Below are 27,672 nucleotides of genomic sequence, written 5' to 3' on the forward strand. Positions count from 1 at the left end.
CCTAATATCCCACCCCGGCAACCCTAATATCCCACTTTCGGCAACCCTAATATCCCACCCCGGCAACCCTTATATCCCACCTCCACCAACCCTAATATCCCACCTCCGGCAACCCTAATATCCCACCTCCACCAACCCTAGTATCCCACCTCCGGCAACCCTAATACCCCACCTCCACCAACCCTAATATCCCACCCCCGGCAACCCTAATATCCTAACACTAACCCTAATATCCTAACCAACCCTAATATCCCCCCTCCCCCAACCCTAATATCCCACCTCCACTAACCCTAATATCCCACCTCTGGCAACCCTAATATCCCACCTCCGGCAACCCTAATATCCCACCTCCCCCAACCCTAATCCCCCTCCCCCAACCCTAATATCCCACCTCCGGCAACCCTAATATCCCACCTCCGCCAGCCCTAATATCCCACCTCCGGCAACCCTAATATCCCACCTCCGCCAGCCCTAATATCCCACCTCTGGCAACCCTAATATCCCACGCCGTGACTGCGTGACCTACGCATGCCCTGAGCTCCTTACAAGACCGACAAATCAGTTGATAATAACATTATTACTTTATACTTTCATATTAATACTTGTGAATACACCGAGGGCCGGGTTCTCCAAGGGCCGGGTTCTCCGAGGGCCGAGTTGGTGGGGCCGGGTTCTCCAAGGGCCGGGTTCTCCGGCAACCGTTGGGAGAAATTATACTTATATTATTTATTGTGATTTTGATTGCTAAGTTTCTATTTTTTAGATTATGTTGGTATGTGTTTTATTTACGGTGAGTAAAAGAATACAACCTGGTGAATATCATTGTGAGGAACGCTACGTTGTGTTATCCCGCTGACTGATAAATGGAGACTACTGCCCCATCAAATGACTCAGTGCCATTTCTGAAAAGAGGTCTTCCTCCCAATGCAATTGATTCAAGCAATAATCTGGGAAATTTTGTGAGTACTTTCATCCTTAAAGTCTCGAACAGTTCTATGTATATCAGCATCTAAATTATCAAGCAAATAAGCATTGAAGTGGTACTTCATCTATATTGAATATGACTAATTTAAGACAGCATTTTAACTAAAATTCTAGTTATCTTTTATGAAGGCAATTATTTTCTGATTTCCCGCAGGATATCTACGGAGAGCCTGACGATTATACAGCTGCTGAACCTGGACTGAAAGAAATCATCATACCGGTTGCTGTTGGGGTTGTGCTGCTAGCTGTTGTTGTGAGTTGTTTGTATTATAATATATTTAAAGATAAAATGTTTGCATGTCTTGAGTAGTCGTGATAGGTAAGCATCCATTTGGATTTTTGATTCAAAATACAGGGTAGCCTCAAATTTCCGTTGTAGAGCAGGGTTTTGGTGGAACCTGATCTTGATATGATCCATAGAAAAATCCTAGAATTCCCAATGATGCTATTTTTACGAGTCTTCTTGAAACATTTTAGGGATCACCAAGTATGAAATAATATTATGTGAATTCATACAATTTGGAACTCATCCAGAATAGTTTCGGAATTAACGGATACTAATATGCTCATCTTAAAATCTGTTACGCGAATCAACATTATCAATATTTGATCACTAGCGGTTGTATTTTAATGAAGTTATTGATAAGGGATTAGATATAACTGGTGGGCTACAATATATGCAAGGTAAAAGACATGGTGCATATTAGCCTATTCAATAACAATGAGGATGGGGTATGGTGAAACTTCAATCTAAGTCAGTAATGAGCTATATGCCGGCAAGAAATAATAAGCCATAACAGTAAGATAGTGATATATCATAATTTCAATGCGATTTAATGGGAAATTCGCTTTGATTGCTTTGTTAGGACATCATAGATGAATTCAACACCTAATCTCCCTGAAAACTTGAAGTCATCCATTGCATGTTACGCATTGTGGTGAAAGTCGACTTGTATTGTTGCAATGCCATACCATCCATGCAGAAATTGGTGTAGGCCTGTCATGCGCTAAAGAGTTATTACTATTATTCAGCTAGAAACTAGTCGGTAGAGTAGAGGTTAATGTATTGTTTCACAAAGAAGACCAAAAATAACAAGTAGAAAATTGAAGATTTACGGAGTACTTGAAAAAAGTAGCCTCACAAAGTAAATGACGGTATCCTAGAATGATATGCTAATCGTTCCCACGCAATAACTGCAATTGAAAAATTAATATCTGACCAACAAAGCAGAGAAAATATTGATTGCGAAGATTTCACTCGTTTCAATGATGCAAATCTAGTCTGCTTCTACTCGAAAAGTTTAGCAAGCCTGTTTTATTTCAAGGATCGTTCAAGGGCGGCAGTGAAGCTGTAAACATTTTCATGTTTTTGACCTACTCTATAACGCCTAGGAAGATGTGATATTGTCATTGACGTTGATAATGGCCTTCAACATACAGGAGCTCTTGAGAGTTGTCATTTGAGGTTTGTAAGGACCCTTCGCATATTGTTTCCAGACATGTTTACTTGAACTGTTTGTCACCAGCTCCAAGTCCTAGTGCTTTTGTTTTGTTATTGTTTAACTATTGTGATGTACTTTCATCAAACTTTTGGAAAGGCAGGTGCAGGCTGCATAGTCGGTTCATATCTACTTGGATTTCGTACATAGCTGTGATCTGGGGATGTCTTATACTGATTCATAGACAATCGTCGAGTGTTTAGATTTCGTGATGTCGTTAGCTGGACTGTGGTTCAAGGATATGGCGATCATAATTAATGAGTGTTGGACTGTTTTTGTTTGGTTCATGTTCATAATTAGCTAGACTCACCACCTTGCTCTTTTCAAGTATGTCAGCATATCGAAACTCGTTTGCACACTTTATTGATTTATCAGGGTAATCCATCTGAACTAAATATGTCGCTTGTAGACACGGGGTAGCGATCTTTCACAATCTTTGACCACCGAATGCCGTCTTGACAGGCGAGTGTTAACTTCATAGAAGATTTTTGACGACCGTAATCCAAGTCCGCATCGCCCACGATCTCGACTGTTTTTCCTTTATATTTCGCGACGATACTCGATGATTTTGGTGGGTTGAATGTATTTACGAGCGAATTCCCATGCCAAACAAAGACGGAACGGGTTAATTTCAATTCTAATTCTGGGATCGTAGCAGCCGTAATTGCCGGTTCGTTGCTGTCCGAAAACTGTCTTTCACATTTGAAAGCTGATTGCTCGCTGTGTGTCGGACTGTATTAATAGCATACTGCTATCACCGATCGGTTGCTAATTTCAATTGAAAATGTAAACGCCCTTCCTGGGCTGCATCCGTCCATTGTAGGACGGACTCCTTACTTGTAATGCCCCGCGTTTACGTTGTGTTCCATAATCCCGACGACTTCCAGCCGTCGATATATATATCCTGGACAGTTTACATCACTGCTTATAATACTGCTTATAACATTCAATGCGACAACAAAAGAAATTGGGCCCAGTTCTACGCCACATACAGAAAAGTTGGTATTTTTTCGACATTGCTTGTTGGCCTTCTTGCATTGCACTTTGTCCCAATGTTGCGAATTCATAGAATTGCTATTTCCACTAACGTACGTGTGTGCACCACATGGTTTGGATATTACGATACGACCGATCGGGGTTTCAAAGATTCAAGGAAAAGGCATCGAAACTGTAATTCTAGTTGATAGTAAAAGTCTTAGTGTAGGAGGGGGCATAAATTTCAGGAATCGAATTCAGGTTATGTGGGTATTCTTGCTTCCTAACGGCCTTGGAAGTCCTGCAGGCCTCGGTACTGTTGTCGCCGGGCGGTATTTCCAAGCGTCAAGGTAATCAATATCAATTTCAGATATTGCGGCAGCTATCTGTGTCACGTTCAATTCTAGTATACTTGAACTGGCGAGTTAGTCAGTTAGTTATGTATTATGTCAATTATATTATGTTGCGTCGTCTTTTCATGTCGTCTATGCAGCCAAGATTGTGTCGTTTTAATTTCTACATCAACACCCAAAAGTCTCTGTGGACCAACCATAATTCTGGTTCTTTCGCTCCTAATGACTGGAGTCATTGATTTCTGGCTGTCTACGGCGATTGCGATTAAAATTAGATGTAGTCCTATGTGGACTGCACGTTCTCTCATTTACTGATGCAATTGGCAACTATCGCGACCGAATGACTTGTGACTTGATCAATATTAGAATCGTGATGGCCGCTATCCGACATGCAACCAGGATTCCTGGCATTGCATTATTACGTAATGTTTCCAGAGCACGGCGTGTGTCGAAGTGCTTGGAATTGGCTTTGAATGCACGGCGACATTGTGTATCGACACAATTTATCATACTTTTCCTGTCACTTACTTATACGTTATCCTTTCTTTAACTCAGCGTGCAAGCCTCTTATTTAAGTGCTGTAGGCCAAGGTGAGTGTCTGATAAAAAGACTCCTCCAAGTCGTTTCGGCACCCTCCCCACTTTTCATTATATCGCAGTCTTGCGATGTATTGATTTGATGAAAATTCTAATAAAATGATGATACTATTCAATTTTTTATTGAAGTTCTGTACCGCCAAGAGTCTCTTCAAATAAACGAGACTACGCGATACAAATTTTTCGAGACCACGATACTTTATCAAGTATGATACAAAGCGATAGCATTTATTGTGCGTGCGCAAGTTCACGGCATCGGTAACGCGGATTTCGTCGTTCGATTAAATAAAATATAGTCCATGATATTTCCGAACACCAAATCTACTACATGTATGTTATTGTACACACACGAAGTCACTGATGCTGTCCCCTTTGCTCATACATTGTCCGAACGCTCCGTCTAAATCACGTCATCGACGCGAAATACGCGCTTTACAGCCCGCCGTTCATGGAATTCCATTCAAATGTTTATGCGCATAACTTTATTGAAGGCATCTGCACTGCTATGGAAATTTTGAGCGGCCGCAAGCGTTGTTGATCTGCGACTAATTCTCCCCGTGACGGAGGCAATGACACGAGCAACGAAAATAGTCTCAACTTGCCATCATCCGTTGCGCGTGAAGATATTTTGTGAATCAGCGCTTTTTCGTGCATATCTTTCGATTTTGACGCATTTCGCGCGTATGACATATTGGTTTGGAATCGCAACAAGTCTGAGCATTTGATAGGAATTAAATGGAGGAATTTGCGGTAGACTTCGACTGGTCAACCTGTTATTAAATATTTATAGTTGCTACGTATGCTACCCATTTGAAAGTGAAACCAAGTTCGGCGAACTTTCGCTCATACATCGCAATTCTCTGGTCTGGTCTCCTGTGTTTAGTAGCAACTTATCTTGGCATATTCGCCGCAGCCGAAAACCGTTTCGGACCCGGTTATCCGATATTGAAATCCGGATTTGTCCACCAGTAATCTCCTGGTGCCGGTCAATACTAATGAATCAAATTTTCGCTGTTACTTCACTACAGAGTACAAAGCGATATGTTCTGTGATATGATTTAATGACAGCTGGCATATCTCCATGTAAATTTCGAGATATCACATGTGCTGAAAGATCGATTCAAATGGTTGTTTCTCATTATTGACAATCCCTACTTGCTTCAATTCAGAGATTGATCCGTATTTATTAGAAACGCCATTCGATTCGTGTGTACGGGAATCTGTAACTGACCGGCAGGGATCTTTTTCGAGGTATTACGGTATTTTGTTCCAGCCGTATAAAAAAGCACGACAGGTCCACTTATGCTAACCTGGCACAAGTGCAATGGTACATGCATTGCAAACTGTGTGCTGACCGTGGAAGCACAGCATATTGACCACCTACGTACCCTGACCTTTATCAATATTGGCATTCTGTTTGCACCATTATCATCTACTACCTCTAGTCGTGCGTGCTTTGAAATTATGAATAAATATGTGTATCTATGGCTATGGCATGAATTACGACGCGATTACGAGTCTGCCGCCCACGCAACCGCGAATTTCGTAACATTGGCGTGCTGCACTTGAGTTCGTGAACTTTTTCGAAGTCGACGGATTAGTATTTCGACAAAGCGAATCGCGCACTTCCAAAAGGCAGCCCTGTGTATTTTCAATATTGGATGACGCTTGGGATATTGATCGCAGCGTGAATCGCAAATTGACCCGTCCCGGAATTTGCCTGTTCTTATGACGTTGCGCGTGCTGTGCAGTATACTCCTTAGCAAGTTCGGTATTATCGCATACTGCCTGCGCTGTGTACACCTCAGAACCTAACCTCGTCCAATCAGAGCGCAGTCTTGCTTTGAAAACGAATGTTCGGTAGGTTGATTTACGAGGTCTGTTGCGTTGTTGATAGCACGGATGGTACGAATCTCTGAAAGGTCCTGTTCGTGGGAACACAAACAAAACATGACTTATGATTCCACAACGCAAATTGAAATACACTGTTAAATTATATTAGATTTGGCTGGGACTAGTTTTCAGCGCAGAAAGACCCCTTGTGTTATTCGTACTGTCCGGTATTGTCGGGCTGCTCAGAGAATCTTCTGAGCCTAGTAAAAATTTAGATACGCGAGGTCCAATTTAAGGATATTTCATCAAATATGCTAAGATCACTGTAAAATTCTGTGAACACGAGCCCCCCCCCCGAAATATCGAGGTTCACTTACCAAACCTGCGTTCGCACCATCCTTAGTTGATCTACTGTGTTTCGCTTATTTACAATTCGGATATAAAGATTATCCTTACACAAACAACCACGGTACAAATGTTTGCATACCATCACGGTGCGACGCCTTTCTCAATCGCACGCCAGGCCCGCATCACAACCGTTTGACGGTGTGACCCGTCGCGGGTTTAGAATGGACAATGAACATTGGTCAGTACCTTACGCCATAACTTTTCGCGTATCACTTATTCAGACCGACGCATTTCTTACGACTTCCAATTCCTTTGACGATCCCTTATTTTGGCATGGGGAGTACCTTTGTCACTTCAAGGGAGAAATAGTGTTGCTTTGACCAGTCGCGAGCGCGGAATCTTAGCCCATTCAGTCGGTATGTTATTGCTGCGAATTCCGTTGATCGCTGTGTGACATTACGAATTCGTGTAGGTGGCATTCAAAGGCACAACATTCTCTATGCTTTAGTGTAATATTACGCGATAGGTAGCCGATTGCTCGCATTGATCCACAATTCCACCCTAATTTAGGTTCTGCATAATTCCAATGTAAACAAATATTCATCCTCAATCACATCACAGGGTATTTCCTATTATACGACGGTTTTATATTCGATGGCATATGTAATGTAAAGGCACACTCACGTTAACTCAAGTATAGCCACTGTCGTATTTAGAAATCCCCTTGGAACTACCCAGCTGTCGACTAACATTGTATGATGCTTGACATCGCGTGCAACCTAGGCTATTAATTAGAGTCTGGATTTGGATGTAGACCTCAAGATTGCCTTATCTGATGCCATTGGGTTGCGGCGGTGAATTGATTCGCTTACTAAAGCTGCCTGACCTCGCTGATTAAATATTAAGTTAACGAGAACAGAATTTTGACTTTAAAAGTTTGAATCTGAGATAGGATTTCAATTTGGACATGCCTAACAAAACGTCACTGGTCTTAATAATGTTTAAATACGGTTACGACTACACATTGTACTGCCCTGCTGGGTTTAGTGCCGTGTCCCATATTAATTCATCGCCGTGTTGATAATGCTGTTATCGTATCCGTTGTCCATACTTACTCTGTGACATTTAGACTGCGTCCCCGCCAACGTTGTGGTTAATCGTGGTTTCTCCGCACCGAAATCGAGTCCCAACTTGGTTCGGTGCGTGACGGCCGAAAAATCTGTTTCGTATACTTTATTTGTTACGATATATTTGATGAACGCGCGGTGTTTGCTTTCCTCGCCGTTTACCCATTCTTGCTATTTACTTATTTGCTATATTTGGAAGGAGGAGTGTGTCTGCCCGCTGTCAAATTCGCGTATAGAGATTTCCTCGCATAACAATAGTTTTGAGGTCGAAACCTGGGGACATTCTGTGGGTAAAGTTTTCAATACAAGAAGTTTCATGAATTGTATATTTAAATGTGATATTGAAATGGGTAGTCAGACGTAGGTGCAAACTTCACTGCCAACTAACTGAATCTTTATGATATGAGAGTTTACGAGTTGGTTATCGTAACCTCCTGGAAACACAAGCGTAAGCCTATGCGGTGTTTTCTCCTAGCCGTGTCAATCCTGGTTATCATGGCGTGAACATGTGTGATGATGTTCTCGTATTATTGAAATTCTCTTGTTTTGTGATGAAGTCATTGTGGCCAAATCAATGCACTTGGCGACACTTTGATCAGTCATCCGGCGCCCGGTAGCGCGATGCGTTGTTACGACAAGAGCGACAATTTGCATGTTATTCTGCTCGGGTGTTGGTTAATTGTGATGGCCAACACTTTTGGAGCCGGTCGGTAACCGGTAACGTGAAGGGCGTGTTTCCTGTGTATTTGAGATAGATTTCTCCACATACCTTAATTCCGAGTCGCCGGTTCTATCCCAGAGTATTTGACAACACCCGCGCAACCCGTGCCAAGTGGGTGATACTTGAACGCGAAAATCGCTGTAGGTATTGAAGTCGACATTCAGCATGTTCGCATTTCCGTTATCATCTATTCGAAACTGTTATTCTTTTATCCCGTCCGTCAACCTCGAGACAAGAGCTACATATACCGGCGTTTGTGATGTCACTTAACGTGTCGAATGCAAATATATTTCACACTTGACAAACACGGAAGCGTAGGGTTCATTGACTTCGGGCGATGTCCAAGCAGAATTGGACGAAACTTGATAAAGGCGATACCGCCAAATTCAGTACCGCAAAAATAAGATCACCGATGAATGTGTATGGTACACTACGCCACACGGAACGCTGATCGGAATATCTGCCGTTTGATGCGTGCATTTGTCATCTGGCATAGAGGGTGGCACTGGTCGAGAACGCAGTACTTATATTTTCCTGAAGTATTCACAAGCAGGCCCACCTGGCGTACTTATGTTTTCGAACTGTTTCCGCTTCTGCTTGAACAGATTTCAAGGCAAAACTACTTACTTCTTAGGCTTTCACTTTTTAATGTAGAAAGTGGTTTTTGGATGTACCTGCAACACGTTAATGTATGAAATAGTCAGCCATCTCGGTTTATTGCCGAGTATTGGAAAATTAATCCTATATATAGGCGGAGATGCATCTTGCGATTTCCGAAGTGTGCGAATGCGAACCCTCGACTTTTCAAAACTACCTGAGAACTTTTCTGATTGTAGACCATTCATTTTCAATACTGTCACTGGATGTAGCTTTGACATTTCTTGGAGATGGCTACTTCTACTTGTAATTAAGTAAAATATACGGCGTTGCTTCTACTTTGCGTAACAACGCTGAATACTTTGGCCACCTCTCATGTGGCAGTGAGAAACAAGTGGCACACAATGAACTAAATTTATTATTGCATGGTAAATAGCGTTTTTTTCTCGTTTTTTTGCTTGATCATCGCCAACCGTCGATAAACCGTTTATGCGGTTCTGTTCGTGTCAAGGATTATGTACTTATTTCGCTTCACAGAACTTGCGCTGTTACCGAATGGATGCGTTTCTCGCTTCTTTCAAGTAAAAGTAACGCGCTCACGCAACTTGCGTGGATTTACGGAAGGTGTGCGTTGTGGGAAATTACTTTCGAACTTTGATGCGATGGAAATTGCGTAAAACGCCGCGCAGTTGCTTGTCCGTATGCTTTGATTCGGAAACCCCGACGGAAGAGTTTCCCATTCATATTTTCACCCTGTCATGCCTAATTGTGTCGAGTTTTATCAAGGGAATACTGTTACATGCCATATGATATACATTGTTGTTCTAATCATTCCACCGAAAACTTGGATGGTAAGCGGGGTACGCTGTGCATTGTATTGCCTTTTAATATACCCGTGGCAACCTTGCAAGCGAGAATTTGAAGATACGAACGTTGCCTGCGTTGTCGCGTGCAAGTCGCGACGATCTCTCGATGAGGCATTTACTCCGAAAGCCGATTCGTAGAGGTTGCGTGTTTTCCTGGCAGGATTTGGATTCTATTCGATTTTTCCGCTAGATGTCAGTGTGGAATCGAGCAGTCTTCTCTTAGTGGCGCAAATATGCCTGTGAAGTCGATATACTTAGCCCCCGGCTGACTGCCTCAATTTTCTTCGCGTAACTCCTAACTGTTGAATGACTTTCATCTAACCATTCAAAATTTCCAGATATAATAATTATGATCGCGTATTACATTGTTCCATTGTGACGCTGTGCGAAATGCTAGCTGTGAAGTTAACATGAAAGTATTCATTTCGAAATTTCCTTCCTTGTTTTCAGCCATTACCGTTTTTCATAACATACACAAGCCAGGAATACTCTTAACATTTTTGTTTTTGTCGAGTAAGAATGAGTGTCTGGATAGATTTGCATCAATTGTATGAGTGTTATTGGCAGAACAACCGGGCGACAAAACCGCTCTTTTACGGTAGCAATATATAATTGCAAAAATGCCCGCATTCGTGACTCCGGCAATAATTTTGCGTTGGTCGCGATGATGCATCTTGAAATATTCTTACTTTGTGTAAATAATATGTTTAGTGTACGTTTAGCAATAATAATGCTACTAATAACATTAAAAGTTTTTTACTGGTATTGTGATACCGTACATTGTCTCGCAATCTGAACAGACATACTCTATAACTCTCAGAATACCGTCATGCAATTAGGGCCCAGCAAACTTGATTGGAAGTTATACCCGCCCACTATTCGCATTGCCATCATATCATGACTTGCGTTCTTACTAGTATTTTTCGCCTACGCTTACTGTGTTCTAGGCAATTACATTCATTCACTCTTTCGTTCGTTATCTAAATCGAGCAGTGCCAATAAGCAAATTCCGAAGTCCACCGTCACATTCGAAATTCGTCACCGCCACGTCACAAAGCACCTTTGTACGAACCCTTCCGGTAGTGTAGTCAGCATTTTAACAGTATCCATTGTGCCACTGTAGAGTATGCCATACTCTATAGTGCCACACAAGGATAACGTTGCCCCGATGTGACGTGAAAACTCTTAAACTAGGAGGTGGGCGTTTATCGCCTCCATTTGCGAGTTGCCAACAAAGGCGTTCAAGGCGGAGTTAAACCAAACTGTTTGAAAAACCTCAATAAACTTTTACATTGACGTATGATCTGTCGGGAGGTAGTTTTGAAGGCGAGATTTTCAAAGGGCGTAAATTGGCACACTTCGGCAATTCATTAAGCGGGCCCGATTAAATGTGGTGCGTGTGCAAAATTACGTCACCGCATCCATCTCCGTTGTATTGACATGGCGTGCAAGCAGCATCTATCGACTACGAATCCTTTGGCACGTAAATAAGCATTTCATGTTTGCGTCCGTTGCATGGGGTGGAGGCCAGCCAGTCTGCGATGCCCAAGGGACTAAGTTTGATTCGTTCCACCTTGAACGCGTACCTCATCATTGGCAGCGTGTCCTCCCCTTACCTGCAGGCTCCAGCTCAGTTTGATACCATTCATCCACACCGACGCACTGCCTTCCTGTTTAAAACGAGCCACAAATGTAACAGACTTTGTGAAAGGAGAAACAATGCTTTATTCATATCCGCTGCTAGTTAAGTATAGTTTCCAGTAATCCGGACATTGTCCAGTAATCCGGTTATCGCTGTGAGATACGCCATACGCGTGATGAATGAGGCTGTCGTGGGCGGGAGTTTGCGTCTAATTGCGGCAGGATCGCATTACAGTGTTATGGTGCGTTCGCGTCGATACTGTGCGACCTAGCTTAGGGTTGTTGGTGAATTACCGGGGGCATTACGCAAGGAAGCGGCTTGAGTAGCGGGACGCGGGTTAGAAATAGGTAAGCTTTTCCATGCCGTTTTCCATCAGCCGTCTAACGTCAACGAATTTTCCCCGTATTGACTTGAGGAAGTGTTATTTTTTAATATCCGGCTTACCGGTACCGCAAAGCGATTGTGGAAATGATATAGAATCTCGACGATGTGATTGGCTGCCGGTGGTCATTGTGACGGGGGTCACGTGATAACAGGTTACTCCTGTTTAAATTCATGCTCGCTTGCTTTTCCTCGTATGTACTATGATTATGATAGGCGGTTTGATCCCACACCCCCATATGCGCTTCTTAATGGTAAAGTATATCATGGTGGTGATCTAAAATGCAATATTCAATACAGTATTAATTATGTGGTAATACCGGACGAACGGATGAACGCTGCCACGGTCGATTAGCGCTTGTATTGATGGATCGGATGCAAATGATGCGATAATAGCGATTACTGTGACAGTCACGCGATTCGGGAATTCGTGGGTTTAATTGGCAGCTCCGGATATCTGCGATAATTTTGTTTGAAGAGGAAACGGCGTGTAAGCGGCCTTTCCGAAATTAGTAATCGATAGGCCCTGTACGGATATGTTCATTTGGTGGCCAACCGCTAAGAACTCACCTGTGTCCGCGAGACTCTGCCGACGGCATTGCTATGCAGGTGTGTTCGAAATGGGCTGGAATTTAATGCGCGTTGAATATGTTTAGAGTTTTCCTTGGTTTTGCTGTATCGGCGCGAACTTCTTTGCGGTATCTATGATTTTGTAAAATTGACTGAAATAGTTTAGTGGGCCGTGGTAAGTATGCTTGTGGCTGGTTGAAAACCTTTTACCCCTCTGCGCCGAGGCCGTACCTTTAGCAGTCAGTGTCCGCGAAGTGTCGGATTTTCGAAATTCTGCCCGTTGCTGATGAATTCAGCCCCATGTCTGGATTTTACCGAACACCGATTATGTAACGTGCGCAAGCATTTTAACGTGCAGGGGTGGTCAACAAAGTTGACTTTGGTACTCTTGTTGAAGAAACGGCGTAATTCTTCTACTAAATTACAAGTGGAAGTAGCTATTCCCAAGTAGCCCAAGTACCAAAGCATTCTGCATTTGCTCGATGTTGTTTTGCTGACGGCGCATGACGTAATAGAGTCTTGAGATATAGCGAATGCTTGATTGACGGGTATTCGAGAAGTCTGTAGCTGGCAGCGAAATTCATCTTCATCAATTTGCGATTGACGAAAGAGAGCGACCAAGAAATTGCCGATGCGGCCGTATATTACGTTGCGCTTACCCCAGCCGTTCGTCAGCACATTGCCGACAACGGACGATTTGATGACGTGCCTGAAAGGTGTTCTGTGCTGGCGATCGCTGTTGCTTTCTGCGATTGGCCTTAGGACAAGCTAAAGGCCTGTGATTCATTCGTAGCATTTGAAATTGTAGCCGATTTGCGGCGCAGCGGGAATGTTTGCGAGTGCGATCATATTTGCAGCGCGTAGTACGTAATCAGCGGTGTCGTCAATATCGCGACAGGAAAGGGCATGTTTTCGGCAAGGCGAATATATAGCGCCAGCCAGGAAATATGGATATAAAGTTAATCCGGATCGATGCGTTTCCTGCCCGCATGGGGTCATAACTAGGGTCGTGCTAAATCGAGCATCTTGTTGATTCGATTCTGGCCGAGTATTTCGAGTAACACTTGCTATACGGTACAGTAATAATGACTTGAAAGGCTTAAATATGTATCTTTCTTCGCAAGGAACATGATGTCAAAAGTAAATTTGTGTTTCTGAACCATGACGTAGCGTTTTGGGAACATTGTCACGGTCGATCAGTACTCGACAGAAACGCTGTTTTATGATTATTCGTAGCCTCGTACAACTTGATTTTCGATGCTGAACTACTGCGAGCCGAGGCTCTGAGGCTCGAACGGTGGATACTGGATAGGCTATACTACATAATTGAAACTAGATGTGTTTAGGTGATAAAATATTACCCTTGATATGAGAGAGTATATTTTCGTTACTTGAAAAAACTCGTCTCTCGTTACGCGACTATTACAATTGGTACTTGACTCGACTCGAGTACTCCCACTCCCAGCGTTGTGCCCCGGCCTAGCCACAGCCAGTTGCGATGTCTACCTCGTTACGCAAAGTAAACACGGTGTTTTCGGTAGAATATTTGTCCAGAAGGCCCTGTCTCTTTGAATGCGTTTTATCACCCTTGCGGTTTGGCATGGAAATCCGTTTAAGATTGCGAATCGCGCTGGCCGTTCCAACACGGTGCGAGACTTCTTGAGGTATCGACGCGGGAGTTTTGCGTATGTAGGTAGGGGCCATTACGATGGGTATTACCGGCGTCTAATTACCGTTGCTTACTGGGGGAAGTGCGTTGGACGTGAGATGCGATCGTGGATTGGTATTTGCCCGGATGATTGACTGATTAATATTTTCGGTCTCTGGCTAATTACAGCTGTCTTACTTCCCGGAGTCGATCAATAGCGGCCGAATGGGTTGTATGGAGGAGTTTGCGGGGCGATATCCGCCCGCTCACTGCCTCGGCGATTAAAGGGCTGATCTCCGAAACAGGAAATCGAAATTGCCGTTTCTCGCTGTCAGATGGTAGGGAGAAAATCGCTCCGCCGCTGTTCCATATCTCGGGAAGTGATTGCGAGCGCTATTACGGTAATTGGGAGACGGGCGACGCGCTTGTGACAATGCGCCCTCGCTAATTGGCGGGTTTCGCAGCGCGCGGGAAGGAACAATCTTTCTTATTCTTATGTTTGAAAACAAGCTGTTACTGTTAGTTATGGTGCGTGGTATACGTCATGACGTCACGGAGTGGCCTTGTTAGCAGTCAGATTTTGGTAGCCCTCACGGGAATTATAATTATGAGTTGAGTGACAGGGCTAGGCCAGTTTAGATTTTTAGCTGATACTATGTGAATTGCGGGGTTCTAAAATTCAGGGCCATTCTGTTAACTCAAAATTGAGCCGAGTTGCGCATGTGCCTTTGCAAATTATGTTCTGTTCAGGATGCTTCAGAGCTTATTCCTATGGAGTTTTTTTATTTCACGTGAACACCGTCAGGAAATGTTGTGGGTTAACCAATTTGGCATGGTATTAGAAAGATCATTTCATAAATGCCTCATCCCCCTAACATTTCTCAGTTATTTTTTCTGATATTTTCAAAGCCTGTTTGAATGAGTCGCTGTATAAAGTATTTTTTTCAAGTGTGATTAGTACTCCACTACTCCCCTAGTTGACTTCATTGGAATTGCTTGTAAATGGCAAGTCGATTGCTTTAAGTGCTTCAAATTCAATCCAGTGAAGCTGCGAAAAATTGTTGAATTTAGATGATATTTAGTATTCTCTTGTACGTGCAGGAATTTAATGTCATAATTCTATGACATGCCGGTATAATTTCTTTTTCTATTTCGTAGGTGGCTGCTGCATTTGCGTGGAGATTTAGAAATAGTCACCAAGCAAAAGTGAACGGTGATATCCAAACCAATTTAGAGAATAATAATAAAAGTTTGCGCGACCTTGAGGACGGAATACAAGCATGCGAAGAATCTGTGCCTTTGAAAAATAGGTAGGATTGATGTTTTGTTATGAAACTCCGTGGGAATCGAAAAATGTTATTAGATAAAACATAAGCTGTTGTGCCAGTTTACGAGCGTATCAAATGAAGTTATTAAATATTGCAAAGAATATATATGTGTTATGAGGCACCCCTTCAGCGTTTCGCTGTTCTACTCGGGGCCTACGACATTTAAGACATTGTTGGCCCCTGTCTAATGCTTCGTCCGCACCATACCAAATGTGTTATGGTCTGGTAAATTCATAGGCTATCATAGTATCATGTATAAATTATGATTTAAATTAGATTCATTTTTATAAAATTTTACAATTTTAATGGGACGACTTCCAGAGATATATATTATGGTGCCATTTAGACCGGTATTGAAACCACACCTAATTCAACAACATTGGTTCCATGCGCACCTTTTTGCTCGTAGAAAAATCTCTACCTCATCGTCGACGTCCACTGTCAGCCCGTCTGCGATCCCAAACGACGTGTCCAATTGCATCACTGTGAATATGCGAATCGCCACCGAAGTTCAAAGTGCCGAAGTTTTAAAGTCGAATCGTTCGGACGTCTGTTGCGAGTGAGTGCGTGCGGCACTTGCCGTGATCAAATAAATGGTCTTGCAGCTTGATTAGAGTAGGCCTAGTCGAAATGATGACGTCTGTATGGAACTGTGATCTCAGCTGTGGGGTCTTCTGTTTGCGGCATGATAAGTTAATAATGAAATCATTGGCAGTTGAGGTTACTGTTGATTGCATAATGCCATTGTTCATGATTTTGTCTTTTGTTGTTTAATAATTTAATTTTGTAATATAATAATACCTTCGGTACACAAACATGCGTGTGCTACTATCGATCCGATTCTTTTTGAATGGCGGCAGTACGTGGTGGAAATGAGCGTATTGAATAAATTTCGAATACATTGTAACATCATCCCGGTTTTTTAACATGATTTCTTCTAACTTGAAATCCAAATCCTTCCATCACCTAGATATGTGATCAAGCGCAATTGCATATGCACTCTCTATGTTCCATATGCTGTAGTAAAGCTCAAGTTTTTGACTTCGAGCAAATTTATTGAAGCGGGACAAGCACTCTTATATAGAACTCTAAAATCAATTGCACTCGTCTCCATTTGTGACTTCTCGATGGAACGTCCGCTCCAAATGTATTTTGATCCGCATACATCAATCGCACGGAATCAGTCAATAGTGAAACATTGTATTTGACAACGTACTGCGTTGTCCCAGTATAGGAAATGATGTAAATTCATAGATAGAAATCCTTTTTCGATGAATCAATCCGCTACGTTTCTTTTCTCCCAAACCTATGGCCAGTTGCATAGAAAGGTCATCAATATTGCATAGTCAGCTCCGAACTTTACTCATTTCGACTGGAGATATTTCCTTATTTGTGTCATGCGAATTCCGTCAAAGAATGTAACGCAATATTAAACAAGATTACTCCGATCTAAGGTTCGTCATCTGTAGAATGCGGCGTCTATTTTAATTCATGTATTAGACTTTTTTACACTTTTGTGATTTCATGCTAGCAATATCTGCGTGTAATAAACGGTATGGACATAGTTTTTCAATGGACCATCTGCAGGCAGAGATAATTGAAATGTTTCTTTTCATTTTGGGCAGATAGTCCAGTAAACTCAACATTCTCATATTATGCTTGGATTGTTAGTAGTCTAAAGGTCTAGTCATTCGGAATGTTATACTGAAAAATGTTGCAAAGAATTCTACCATAGAGCCGAGTCTATGTTCCTTGTTTTTGTTTGATGACCACTTATTTTCCTAAACTTTTTCAGAATTCATACAGAGGCTGATCACTCGCAGCCTGTCAATTCTCATTTGAAACTTGATGACAATTTCGAAGCTCGCGAAGAAAAATTAACAGAACTCGCTCATCACGAATCCAAAAGCTCACAAATCAAGGATTTTGACGAGTCACAGGTGAGTTAGTTGACTTCTACAATTCATGTAACCCATGCCTTGATTAATGATTACCTATGTATCACCTGTCCCAGTAACCATGTATGATTTTCAGATTGCTGTTGGGATCCAACTTAGTGAATTGAATATGTAAAATTATACATGGTACATGTCTTATCACGTGACGATGTAATTGAAAATAGTAAATGAAAACAATACGACCAAGTAGGACGTGTTGTACTCAATGCACAAATGTTTGGAAGACTCTAGTAATGACTCTGAAATGACTTGACGACTTGAGTTGAGTCACTGAAATGCATGGTATAAATTTTCGAGTCATTGAATATTATACTTGTCAAACCATTCTAGACCTGTCTGCCATACTGGGAAGGGACCACATCATCAATACTAATCCTTATTTTACTGGATCCCATTTCCATTTGCGCTTTCCTATCCATACATTCAACTCAAGTGACTTGAATATTTGGTGTCTTGAAATTAACTTGAAAATTGAAAATATTAGATGACTTAACTCGAAGTATAGATATTGACTCTTAATGACTAGTGACTCGAGGTGGTGACCCTACTCAGAGCGTTCCGTGTTAAACTGGTGTTTACTCTTCAGAACGATATATTTCCAAAGCGTCCAAAAACTCTGGAAGTTATGCTGGTTTCCGATCGCAACGAAGAATCACAGGCTAAGGGATTTTTTTGTCCCGTTCAAGAATGGACTCCCGATGCAGGTAACTAGTATGATTCAACACACAAGCGGCACACTTTGTTACACGAATGCATGCCATTTCCTGATTAATTCGTATGCAACAGTTGAGAAATATTTGTGACAGGGTATAATTACCTTGATCAAATGCTCAAGCCATTGAAGGGGCACTGCACTCTGAAAATGATGTGGTCTCAAATTGAATGGCAAAACGAAAAAAAAATTTTGGCTGCATCCGTTTTCTTTAGAACGCCACCGTAATGGAGCTGCAATGTATTGAAATTTTCACAAACACATCACGCTCCAGCAGTCACGCAGAGATCAAACTTTATATAGTTGTCAGCCGATGTTATGAAGGAAATATGTCGTACACGCCAAGGTGGTTTAGATACCGAGTTCAACAGAAGATGTTCAGTCAGGAGATTTATGTCAAAATCGGGCCTAGTGTATTCTATTTCTGTCGTGTACGACATATTTCCTTCATAACATCGGCTGACAACTATATAAAGTTCGATCTCTGCGTGACTGCTGGAGCGTGATGTGTTTGTGGAAATTTCAATACATTGCAGCTCCATTATGGTGGCGTTCTGAAGAAAACGGCTGCGGCCAAACATTTTTTTTCGTTTCGCCCTTCACTTTGAGACCACATCATTTTTAGAGTGCAGTGCCCCTTTAAGTATACTTGAGAATTCACAAGTTTTTTTGTGAAATATAACAATGGGTATTGCATACAGTACCTCTTTTGTTATTAATCAGTTTTTCGAAAGTAGAAAGTGGGTTGGCTTGCAATGAAATGCATCATTCCATGGCATTGATTGACAGGAATTGTCGGTTGACCCCAATGTTAACGATATGACGCAGTCCTTTGTTTCCTGTGTGGTCATTGGTCATCTCTGGTTTATGATGTACAGTAGTTGGTTCGCTTCATTAAATTTAGTTATTGTGTCATTGATCTTCGTTTGCATTCTCACACAGGAAGACCGCCTTGTATTTCTTTCCTTGTAGAATGCCCATTGAAATGAAGCTGAGCGCACTTCAATGAACCCGGGAAGTTGTAGGAAAGCTACATTTGCCATCCATTCTAGTATATAACATGTATTATTTTTATACTTGCCATTGTTTAGCTGTCAGTAATGCTGTCAGAACTGTAATAGCATGCCTGTGTGTGCTGGTGAGTCAACATGGGTGCATTTGTTTTACAACTGGTTAAAGACAGTTCAAAATTATGTAACAATGCTCATAGCAGGGACATTTTCCTAGATTATGTGACTGAATATGTATTTGTGCTAGATTTCTTTGACTGGAGGTTCATTTTGAACATTTATGCAGTATCATTGTAAAGTTGACTGCTGGAACTAGCCCATCTAATATTCTAACATTTCATTTCTAAATTTCTGATTGAGTATATGTACTGAACAGTGTACAATTATACATGTGTAGCCTAATCAGCTGTTGAAATTACTGTATTACGGTATCAATATTGTGTATGGTGACTCCAAAAGAGCTACCTATCAGACGCTGGCACTATTCCATACCTATTTTCAAAGGCAGATACCGATATGTGAATTGTCATCCGATAGTCTCACTGAATGGAGAATGGCATTTCATTTCACTCTCTTCCAAGCTGGTATTCCGTATAGTGCTGGGATGTAGTCAGGAAATGAATGATCTACTTTTTGACAGAAATCCCTTGCTACCAGTATATAGAAATCTGCTAAGCTAATTCTTGCGCCATTTGGCTACAGGAAATATGAAATGTAGCGGGAGGCAGGCCAACTTCGCTAATCCAGTGCGCAGATCGTGAAAATTAATCTGAAGATGTCTTGAGTGCTTTGAATCTGTTATGCAGTCATGTAGAATTTAGATTTTAATGCAAGGAGGCAATTAAGTTTAGGAGAATATGTGTGTGAGAGGCTTTTTATTGCTTTGATGAGTTCAGGATGAGTTACACCGGGGTCTATGATCGTAGGCCCCGGTTACACGTTCAGTTGCAACTACCTATCACGTTTACGCCATACTATTGCAAGTGCTGATGTCATGGTCTGAAAGTTGCTTGTTCGGGATTTCATTCACTTCCTTGTTTTGCGCCGTTTGCGATTATTCTTATTTGGTTAATGCTGCTTATGAATGTGTCAATGGTTATGTGCTACCTTAATGTACTCTGTCACGCGTTCTTACATAACTGCCCGACACTTCAGTGGTTTCAGGTAGCAGCCGACGCTAATATGTTCTCGTTTATTCGATTTTCATAACGACTCTTACACATTATGGTAGACCGTTTCTCCTCAGACTATAATAATAATAATATAATGTATACACATCTGTTCTTCTCATCCTTGCTATTAGTATTGATTGGTTTTGACAGGTATTTGTTCCAAGTGCCTCACTACATACATAAACATCGATCATAGAGACAACTTGGAAATTCAAACGGCCCATGTGCTGTCGTTGGTGCACAAATTGCCTGTTGAGACATACCTTTTGAAATTTGATCTTGAAATTTGGAAATCCGTGGATACTGCATTATGGGTTACACAAGATCGTCAGTTGCATTGAAGCCGCATGTCGCTGTGCGCTTTTGGATGCAATCGCTCGTTAAGTGACTTTATTTCCGTCTTGACTTTCTGATGAGCTCATTACTGGGAAATGGCCTCGGTAAATACTGGATATTTATAGTTCGGTGCGTTGAGTGCAGATGCGCATATCACTGCCATGCAGGGATGCTATTGCTGCTGTCATATGTGTTAGGAAAGGCAGATGCATAGACACTATTGACTCGTAATTTTGTAGTGATATTATCTTTGCCGTGTCATTTATGTCAGTGGCGAATGCTGACACAATGTTCCAGTGCTGTTCATTCACAGAATTATCTCCAGATGGTGGTCGGTTATTCAGAAAAATCAATGCGAGAGTCCATACTCACGATGTATTGAACTTTACACAATGTGAATCAATAGCTACCGTACTACGCTCTATTGGTCGTGTTAGAGTCATTTGCTTTGGTGACGTCGTGCTGTGCGGAGGACCGGGGTCTTGTATTAGTCTGGGCAAGATAGCAGTTGAACTTGCTTGTGTCTACTAAGAAATATTTAGGATTATGGTAATGACATTGGTTGGAGTTAGGATTACAGTGTCAATTACTTCAATGAGGTTATGTACAGTCGAAATTGCTTAGCTGCAGCTCGAAAGTGAAAACTAGTAGCCTTTCTGTTGTGAGATGGACAGATAGATATGAGGAGGGGGGCAGTGAGTTTATTTGTGCAAAAGCACTCTTTTCCAGGAGATAAGCACACGGAATGAGGTTGATGCCCAAACATGATTAGAGAAGATGGCTATTGGTATATTTTTCTTGTATTCTGGAGTACGGGATGTCGTTGTTTTGTGGTGATTGTATTGTATATCCAATGTAATATGATCATTAGGCCTATGGCAAAATGTAATCTGAAGTGGACAAAACTAGGGATGTTGATAAAGTCAACTTCATGAAGTTCCCAGAGACTGCCAGATGGCCACTCTTGCCACCTCATCATTTACTTTGCAATTGCAACACAATTGTCGGTGTGATTTGATTGGTGAATATCCCTCCTTAATTTACATTGTAATTACAAACTGAATTGGTGGTCAGTGTGTAAAACCTTTTTCTTGCTTTTCCTCATTGTTTCCCAAGTATGTGTTTATATTTGGTGTTGAAGATTAGACTCATACCCAAGAAATTATGGTCTACCGCATGGTAGTGTGATTTGGCTATGTTCAGGACTGTTCCTTTCCTAATACCTATGCGATGTGGTGTTAATCAGCAAATGTCTGGAAGGTGTGTGTGTTGATACTCTTCAAAGGCTGGGAGTGCGGAAGTAGTATTTTTGTTAAAAACAATTTTCATTCATAATTCCAGAATGCTTTGCTGCATTACCACGTTCTGAAGTCGGCCATGCTCATGTGTGGGCTGGTGACATTGTGACGCTGCAAAATGAAGTGAAAATTAATGGCACGCAATAGTCTGACTTCCTGTACTCTTGATAGGTTTTAGTATAACTACAAAGTTAGATTACAAGCATTCATTTTTATGTAGGTGTGTGTGTGTGTTGAAGGCAGGCATTGTAAATATATTGCATTCATCAAAATTGACTACTAGCTGATGAGTAAAGTTTTCATAAGTATTGTGCCTTGACGTCCAATTGCGAGTGCCACAATCTATTATGTAATTGCATTACGTGGACGGTAATTTGTGAATGAGTTCTTGGCGGCAGTTTCTTCGGCGTCACACAGCGTTGTTCCGTTTGAATTGCGTTGGTGTAGTGCAAACGTCACATTGGTCATAGGCATGAGTTAAATTTACTGACCGTCACTTGTACGTGCAGACGTAGGTAAGCGTCAGCCATTTATAAGAGTAATACCATGATTCAAATTTATATTTAGAACTCCTGTCTATGATTTTTGATATGCTGGTTGCAATATAGGGCTTAATGCAACTGAAACGAAGTCATTCTCGGTAATTTGTGCTGGCGTACGTCAGGTACGGTTTCCCCTTCTATATATAAAGTAGGCCGATGTTAATGGCAGTTCTATCCAAGTGTTTAGTAATGACGTGTCGTCTAAGGTGTTGTTTGGGTTTACTGAAACTATTTGAGGGACTCCTGGATTGTTTTTCGAGAAAACTGAGATTATTGAAGTTGATTACCATTTTGTCAACAAGAATGGTAATTGTTCGTTGCCTTTGTGGCGTGGTGTAATTTGTGCCATCTGCCATTGTTCTAAAAGGAAATGTTATTTGATACTGGGCTCCTTGCTCTGTATACACTCTGTTCGTAGTGGAAACAGATGGCAATGATTACTTTATTCGCTAGCGTATACCGGCGTGTGGGTTGCGTGTTGTTGCGCCTACATGTAGCAAGTGTTACAGTCTGCAAACAATGTGAGAGCTTATAAATAAAGGCTATGTGATCCTATGCTTTATATTTATATACAGGCACACACTGTGAATACTGCCTTCTTGTTATAGTTTTGCTTGTATGTGTTTTGTGTTGCAAATATTGATTGCTCGTCGTTTTTATGCTTTTCAGACGTTATATACGAAGATACGGGTAGTCCCGGGAATTCGTGCGATTTGAGAAAAGAACAGCAAGACCGTCTATGTCCGTTAATGGGAAAGGGCAGGTTTAAAATGAAGCCAAAGGGTTTGCTTGAGAGGTTGGTGGGTTGTGATTTTCAGTGTCGCCAGGACGCACGTCGGAACTATGTTTTATTTTTCAGGCGCGGATCGAATGTGGCTCTCACGATATCGCTGAAAAATGAAGAAAAAAGTGCGTCAAGCCCACCCCCGTCATCACGCTCACCGTATGTTTAACACACTATGTTTTTGTTTGTGTTGGATTTCGTTTTGGATCTCCCTGAAGTGTATTTTAGTTGTTAGGTTACTGTGTGGGTGTCGTGTGATGTAAAATTGTAAGTATTTCTGCAAGGGGTTGTACTGATGATGCTCAGTATTGCCTAATTTACAAATAGCCTGCTTCAGTAAGTCGTTACTTGAGTAGCTTGACCGTTATTGACTTGAACCGAAGCTAACCGAAGCTGCCACAGTTCTTAATTGCACATGAGTTTGAACATTAATCTCCTGATTACCCTTCCTAAAGCTTGTACGTACGTTTCCAAGTGGCAGTTCCAAACGTATTTCTACCTTCCAACAGAAAACCCCTGGTTTATCTACGTACTGCGTCTGCGAAACTGGATCCAGTACAGCTACACATCAAAGCTTCAGACACCGCTCGGCTGCAGCAAGAGTTTTGGGAGGTGCCCATGAATCATCCGTCGGAGAAGCACTTTAGTATTCCCGGCTACGGCACCAAAAATAGATACCGTTCTATACTGCCAAGTAAGTCAATATTTGGTCAAATATGCTTAGTGCTTTGGCAAGATCAGTAGTGTACAGTACTTAGCTTGCCAATGTTCGGTAAGGGAATGTTTACATATGGTTCTCTAACAGTCGATGTCCTCATTGTGTGGGGCTATATCAGGTCAGATTTCTTGGAATAATCGTTTGTGTGTTAGTTTTATGAATATGCTGTGATAGGGGATAATGATTCACTATAATCCACTTGTCATAATAATTACGTTGGCTCGATATTTAATTATCAGAACTTGACGACATTTGTGACATACCGTAGTCGTATTTGACGACTACGTTTTTCTCAACCGCAAAATGTCGACCTTCTGTGACGGGACGCGCGTCGCTCCATCGAACATATTTCAAAATTGTTTCTGTTGGAAGAAGTTGATCGATGTGTTTGCATATGTTGAGAACTGGATGTGACCGTGTGAGCCTCTGCAGCCCGTAATTATAACGAGTGCTGGGCTCTGTGATTCTTCGAGTACTAGAATTAAAGTCCGGTATCAATTGTGTTGATTCGAGTCGAGTGGAGGGAGTTAGCTATACTGAGTAATGAAAATACACTCCAATCAAACCTAGAGTAGGCCTACTGTAGGTTTATCAATGAGAAATATGGTTACCGTACTAATATAGTAGGTACATTTTTCCCACCGTAAGAGCCCAAAACATGCTGTACAAGCTTACATATTCATTCACTTGCAGCGTTGTCACAGAACGCAATGAAACGGTCATGGTCAAGTCAAAATTATGTTTGATGGCGTGTAACGGGCATTGGTTTCCTCGTGACCCCAAATCGGTAAATTTTTGAACTTAATAAGCCATTATTAAAGTTATGACATATTAATTGGTGGTAATCGAGTACTATACTTGAAACTTGATTATTATCGAGTGCTCGATTCTGCCCAACCCTAATTATAACGCCTGTTATATTCTACTTGTAGGGGCCTATTATTGGGGTATCTTAATCTCCCTGTGGAGGTGTATGTACAAACGTTCGACATGAAAAGTTTGTAGTAGTGGCTAGGTTATCGATTCCGGGCAGAATCACCAGTCTTCTGCATTCCCATGCTCACAAATACGAATAGCTATCGTCGCCTGCTTAGTCAGCGCTCGGCAGTAGGCCTATCTGCGAATTCAGCATTTTGAATCGGGCACTTGGGGAATTTGTCATTAGAAATATCTATTATTATTATGAATGCGATACGGCAATATTGTATTAATACATTTGTATATGAATGTTTCACTGAATATTGGCGGGAATTGTGATTTAAGGTACTTTGTGAATTTGACACTTGATGAATTCGGCGCACGGCACTTGCTATATATGTAGTGTAGGCCTATTCATGTATTTGGATTAGGTGTTAAGTTAAGGTTAGGGTTAGGATTAGGAGCTGCCAAGTGCCGAATTCACTCGTAACTGATCCTACATGGGCCTGAGAACGGGGAGAAGTACAATTCGTGACTTTGTTTCCAGATCCCCACAGCCGTGTCTTGCTGCCCGCGGCGCCCGGCGGCGATCCGTTGCTGGCATACATCAACGCCAATTACATCCGCGGTTTCTCGTCGCTGTCTGAAGCTGCCAACAGGAAGCAGAGCGAGGACGGCAAGGAGAACGACAGAAGGAGAATGAGCATGAAGAGGAAGGCTTCTTTCATAGCGACGCAGGTGAATACGCCGTTGCAGTAGGGTAGCTGGCAATGTTCTGTGTTCTGAGCCTGCTGATCAGTTGGAAAAAGCCGTGAAGATATTTGAGTGTTGAATATCTATTGGTACTGATGAACCCCCAAGAAATCCATGTGGTAACTTTGATGCACCGCTGAGTACCTGACACTGACACATGACGGTACTCAATTTTATAAAATATTAAAATCTATTCGGTCTGGCCTGAAAAATCGGGCAAAATTTCTGTTGGAACTGATAGATTAATGGGAAATCTTGGTGGGCCCGCTTATAGGGGACAAGGGTCACTTTGATTCACCTCCATTTACTTGGGGTGAACCATGACTCCAGGAGAGTGCTGAATTTTATTGAATAAATTCATTCCATTCAATCGGGCCCATATCGCCTGTCACGATGCTTGGAAAGCGATGCAACTGATATCTTGATGTTGGCAGAAAGTATTGGTTTATCGGCAAATATGCTTTGTCGGTATCGGCACGGTTTTAGTTATGATTGTAACGCTGTTGAAATTGCTATGCCAAAGGCTTACTCACTGGAATTTGGCAGTGAGCTTTAACTTTAGCAGCAATATTCACCAGCCTACACGGGCGCATATGTGTAAGCTTCGTTAGTGGCGAACCTCTAGCTTTTGTGTGTGCTGTACCGGAAACTCAATCAATCAATCACCTTACATTTGCGTTCTTTTCGCAGGGCCCTATGGCGAACACGATTGTTGACTTTTGGAAAATGGTCTGGCGGGAAAACTCGCCCGCTATCGTCATGATTACGAAACTGAAGGAACGGAAGGAGAAGTGCGCCGAGTACATGCCGACCGCGTGCTCGGAGTGTCGCTCTTACGAGCAGTTTGACGTTAAGGTGAAAAACGTCCGAAACGCCGACCACTACACTGTGAGAACGGTGAGTGACTTGGGATCGTGTGTTGCGCGTCGACGGGTATGGCAGGAAATGACTGGGCGATGTGTGACTAAGCGATGCGGGATCGACCGCAGGTGTACTGCGTGTCGTTAATGTTTCCGCAGTGCGTTTGCGTAATAGAAAATCGTTATATGCATTGTGCAGTTCTCGATACTTTTGGTGACAGTTTGGCTGAGGAACCCGTGTCAGCGAGATTTTTTTGTTTTACTTTTAGTCAACAATTTTCGGAGTTATATTTGGTGACGGGCTGAATTTTGTGCGCTTTTCAGAAATTTCTTACGGTCCATGGACATATTATGAGCGTGCGACACTTCGGCATGCAACAATTATGCATGCGACACATGACCATGTGGGTTAAATTACGGGTTAGTGGTGGGTTAGGGTTGAATTTAGGCTTGGGTTTGGGTAAGGCTGGGGATTAGGATATATATAGCGTGTAATTTCAGGGTATTTTTCGAGTTAGGGTAAGTTTTGGGGTTGTGTGTACCCCGGCCCCAGTGGATTTTTTTACTTCCGGCTTTGGACATGACCTGAATTTTTAATTGAATGCTCTCTAGATTTAGAGATTTATAGATTTTGTGTATATGTGTAAATGCGGTGGTTAGCACAGCTTACTTATGTAACCCTATTCGAGTGGCTCGCAGGATTGGTGTACTATAAGATATCACAGTATGACAATTGTGCACCTTATACAGTTATGAGTGCGTTTGGCATTCTGTGTGCCGATTCCAATGCGTTGCAAGCTCGAGCAATAAATAATGAGCTTGAGGTAAGAATTATTCTCGCAAGATCTTGTCTCATTTCGAGTGCTATCGTCGTTTTTAGATTGAGTTGCGTAACTCGGAGGAACCCAGCGAGGTCCGCACGGTCACGCATTACTGGTACGCGGAATGGCTGGACCACGAGACACCCGACAAGCTGCGAAGTCTTCTGACGCTGGTACAGGAAGTTGACTTGCGGAGTCCGGACGTTCAAAACACGGAGCAGGGCCCTGTCATCGTTCATTGTAGGTGAGATTCAGTCGCCTAATTTTCTTGTGGTCTGCTCTGGATTGCAAGATGCCGTCCGGAATTTATCAATTTGATGGG

At 42.1% G+C, this 27,672-nt stretch overlaps 1 protein-coding gene across 1 annotated transcript in view; it reads left to right on the forward strand.

The window, feature by feature from the left end:
* The first annotated feature begins 738 nt into the window (after positions 1 to 738).
* Positions 739 to 27,672, forward strand: part of LOC145449068 (uncharacterized) — a 31,068-nt gene continuing 4,134 nt past the window's right edge. Inside the window, exons 1-12 of the mRNA XM_080327534.1 lie at positions 739 to 959; positions 1,139 to 1,237; positions 15,299 to 15,450; positions 15,878 to 16,027; positions 17,264 to 17,408; positions 18,013 to 18,130; positions 23,166 to 23,292; positions 23,356 to 23,439; positions 23,790 to 23,974; positions 25,464 to 25,654; positions 26,360 to 26,566; positions 27,410 to 27,594. Of these exons, the coding sequence (XP_080183660.1) occupies positions 864 to 959; positions 1,139 to 1,237; positions 15,299 to 15,450; positions 15,878 to 16,027; positions 17,264 to 17,408; positions 18,013 to 18,130; positions 23,166 to 23,292; positions 23,356 to 23,439; positions 23,790 to 23,974; positions 25,464 to 25,654; positions 26,360 to 26,566; positions 27,410 to 27,594 (1,739 nt within the window). The 5' untranslated portion in view covers positions 739 to 863. The remainder of the gene's footprint in view (positions 960 to 1,138; positions 1,238 to 15,298; positions 15,451 to 15,877; positions 16,028 to 17,263; positions 17,409 to 18,012; positions 18,131 to 23,165; positions 23,293 to 23,355; positions 23,440 to 23,789; positions 23,975 to 25,463; positions 25,655 to 26,359; positions 26,567 to 27,409; positions 27,595 to 27,672) is intronic.

This window comes from Botryllus schlosseri, chromosome 10 (assembly GCF_051294905.1).
Source record: "Botryllus schlosseri isolate E-star chromosome 10, Bs_hap1, whole genome shotgun sequence".
Taxonomy (NCBI): Eukaryota; Metazoa; Chordata; class Ascidiacea; order Stolidobranchia; family Styelidae; genus Botryllus; species Botryllus schlosseri.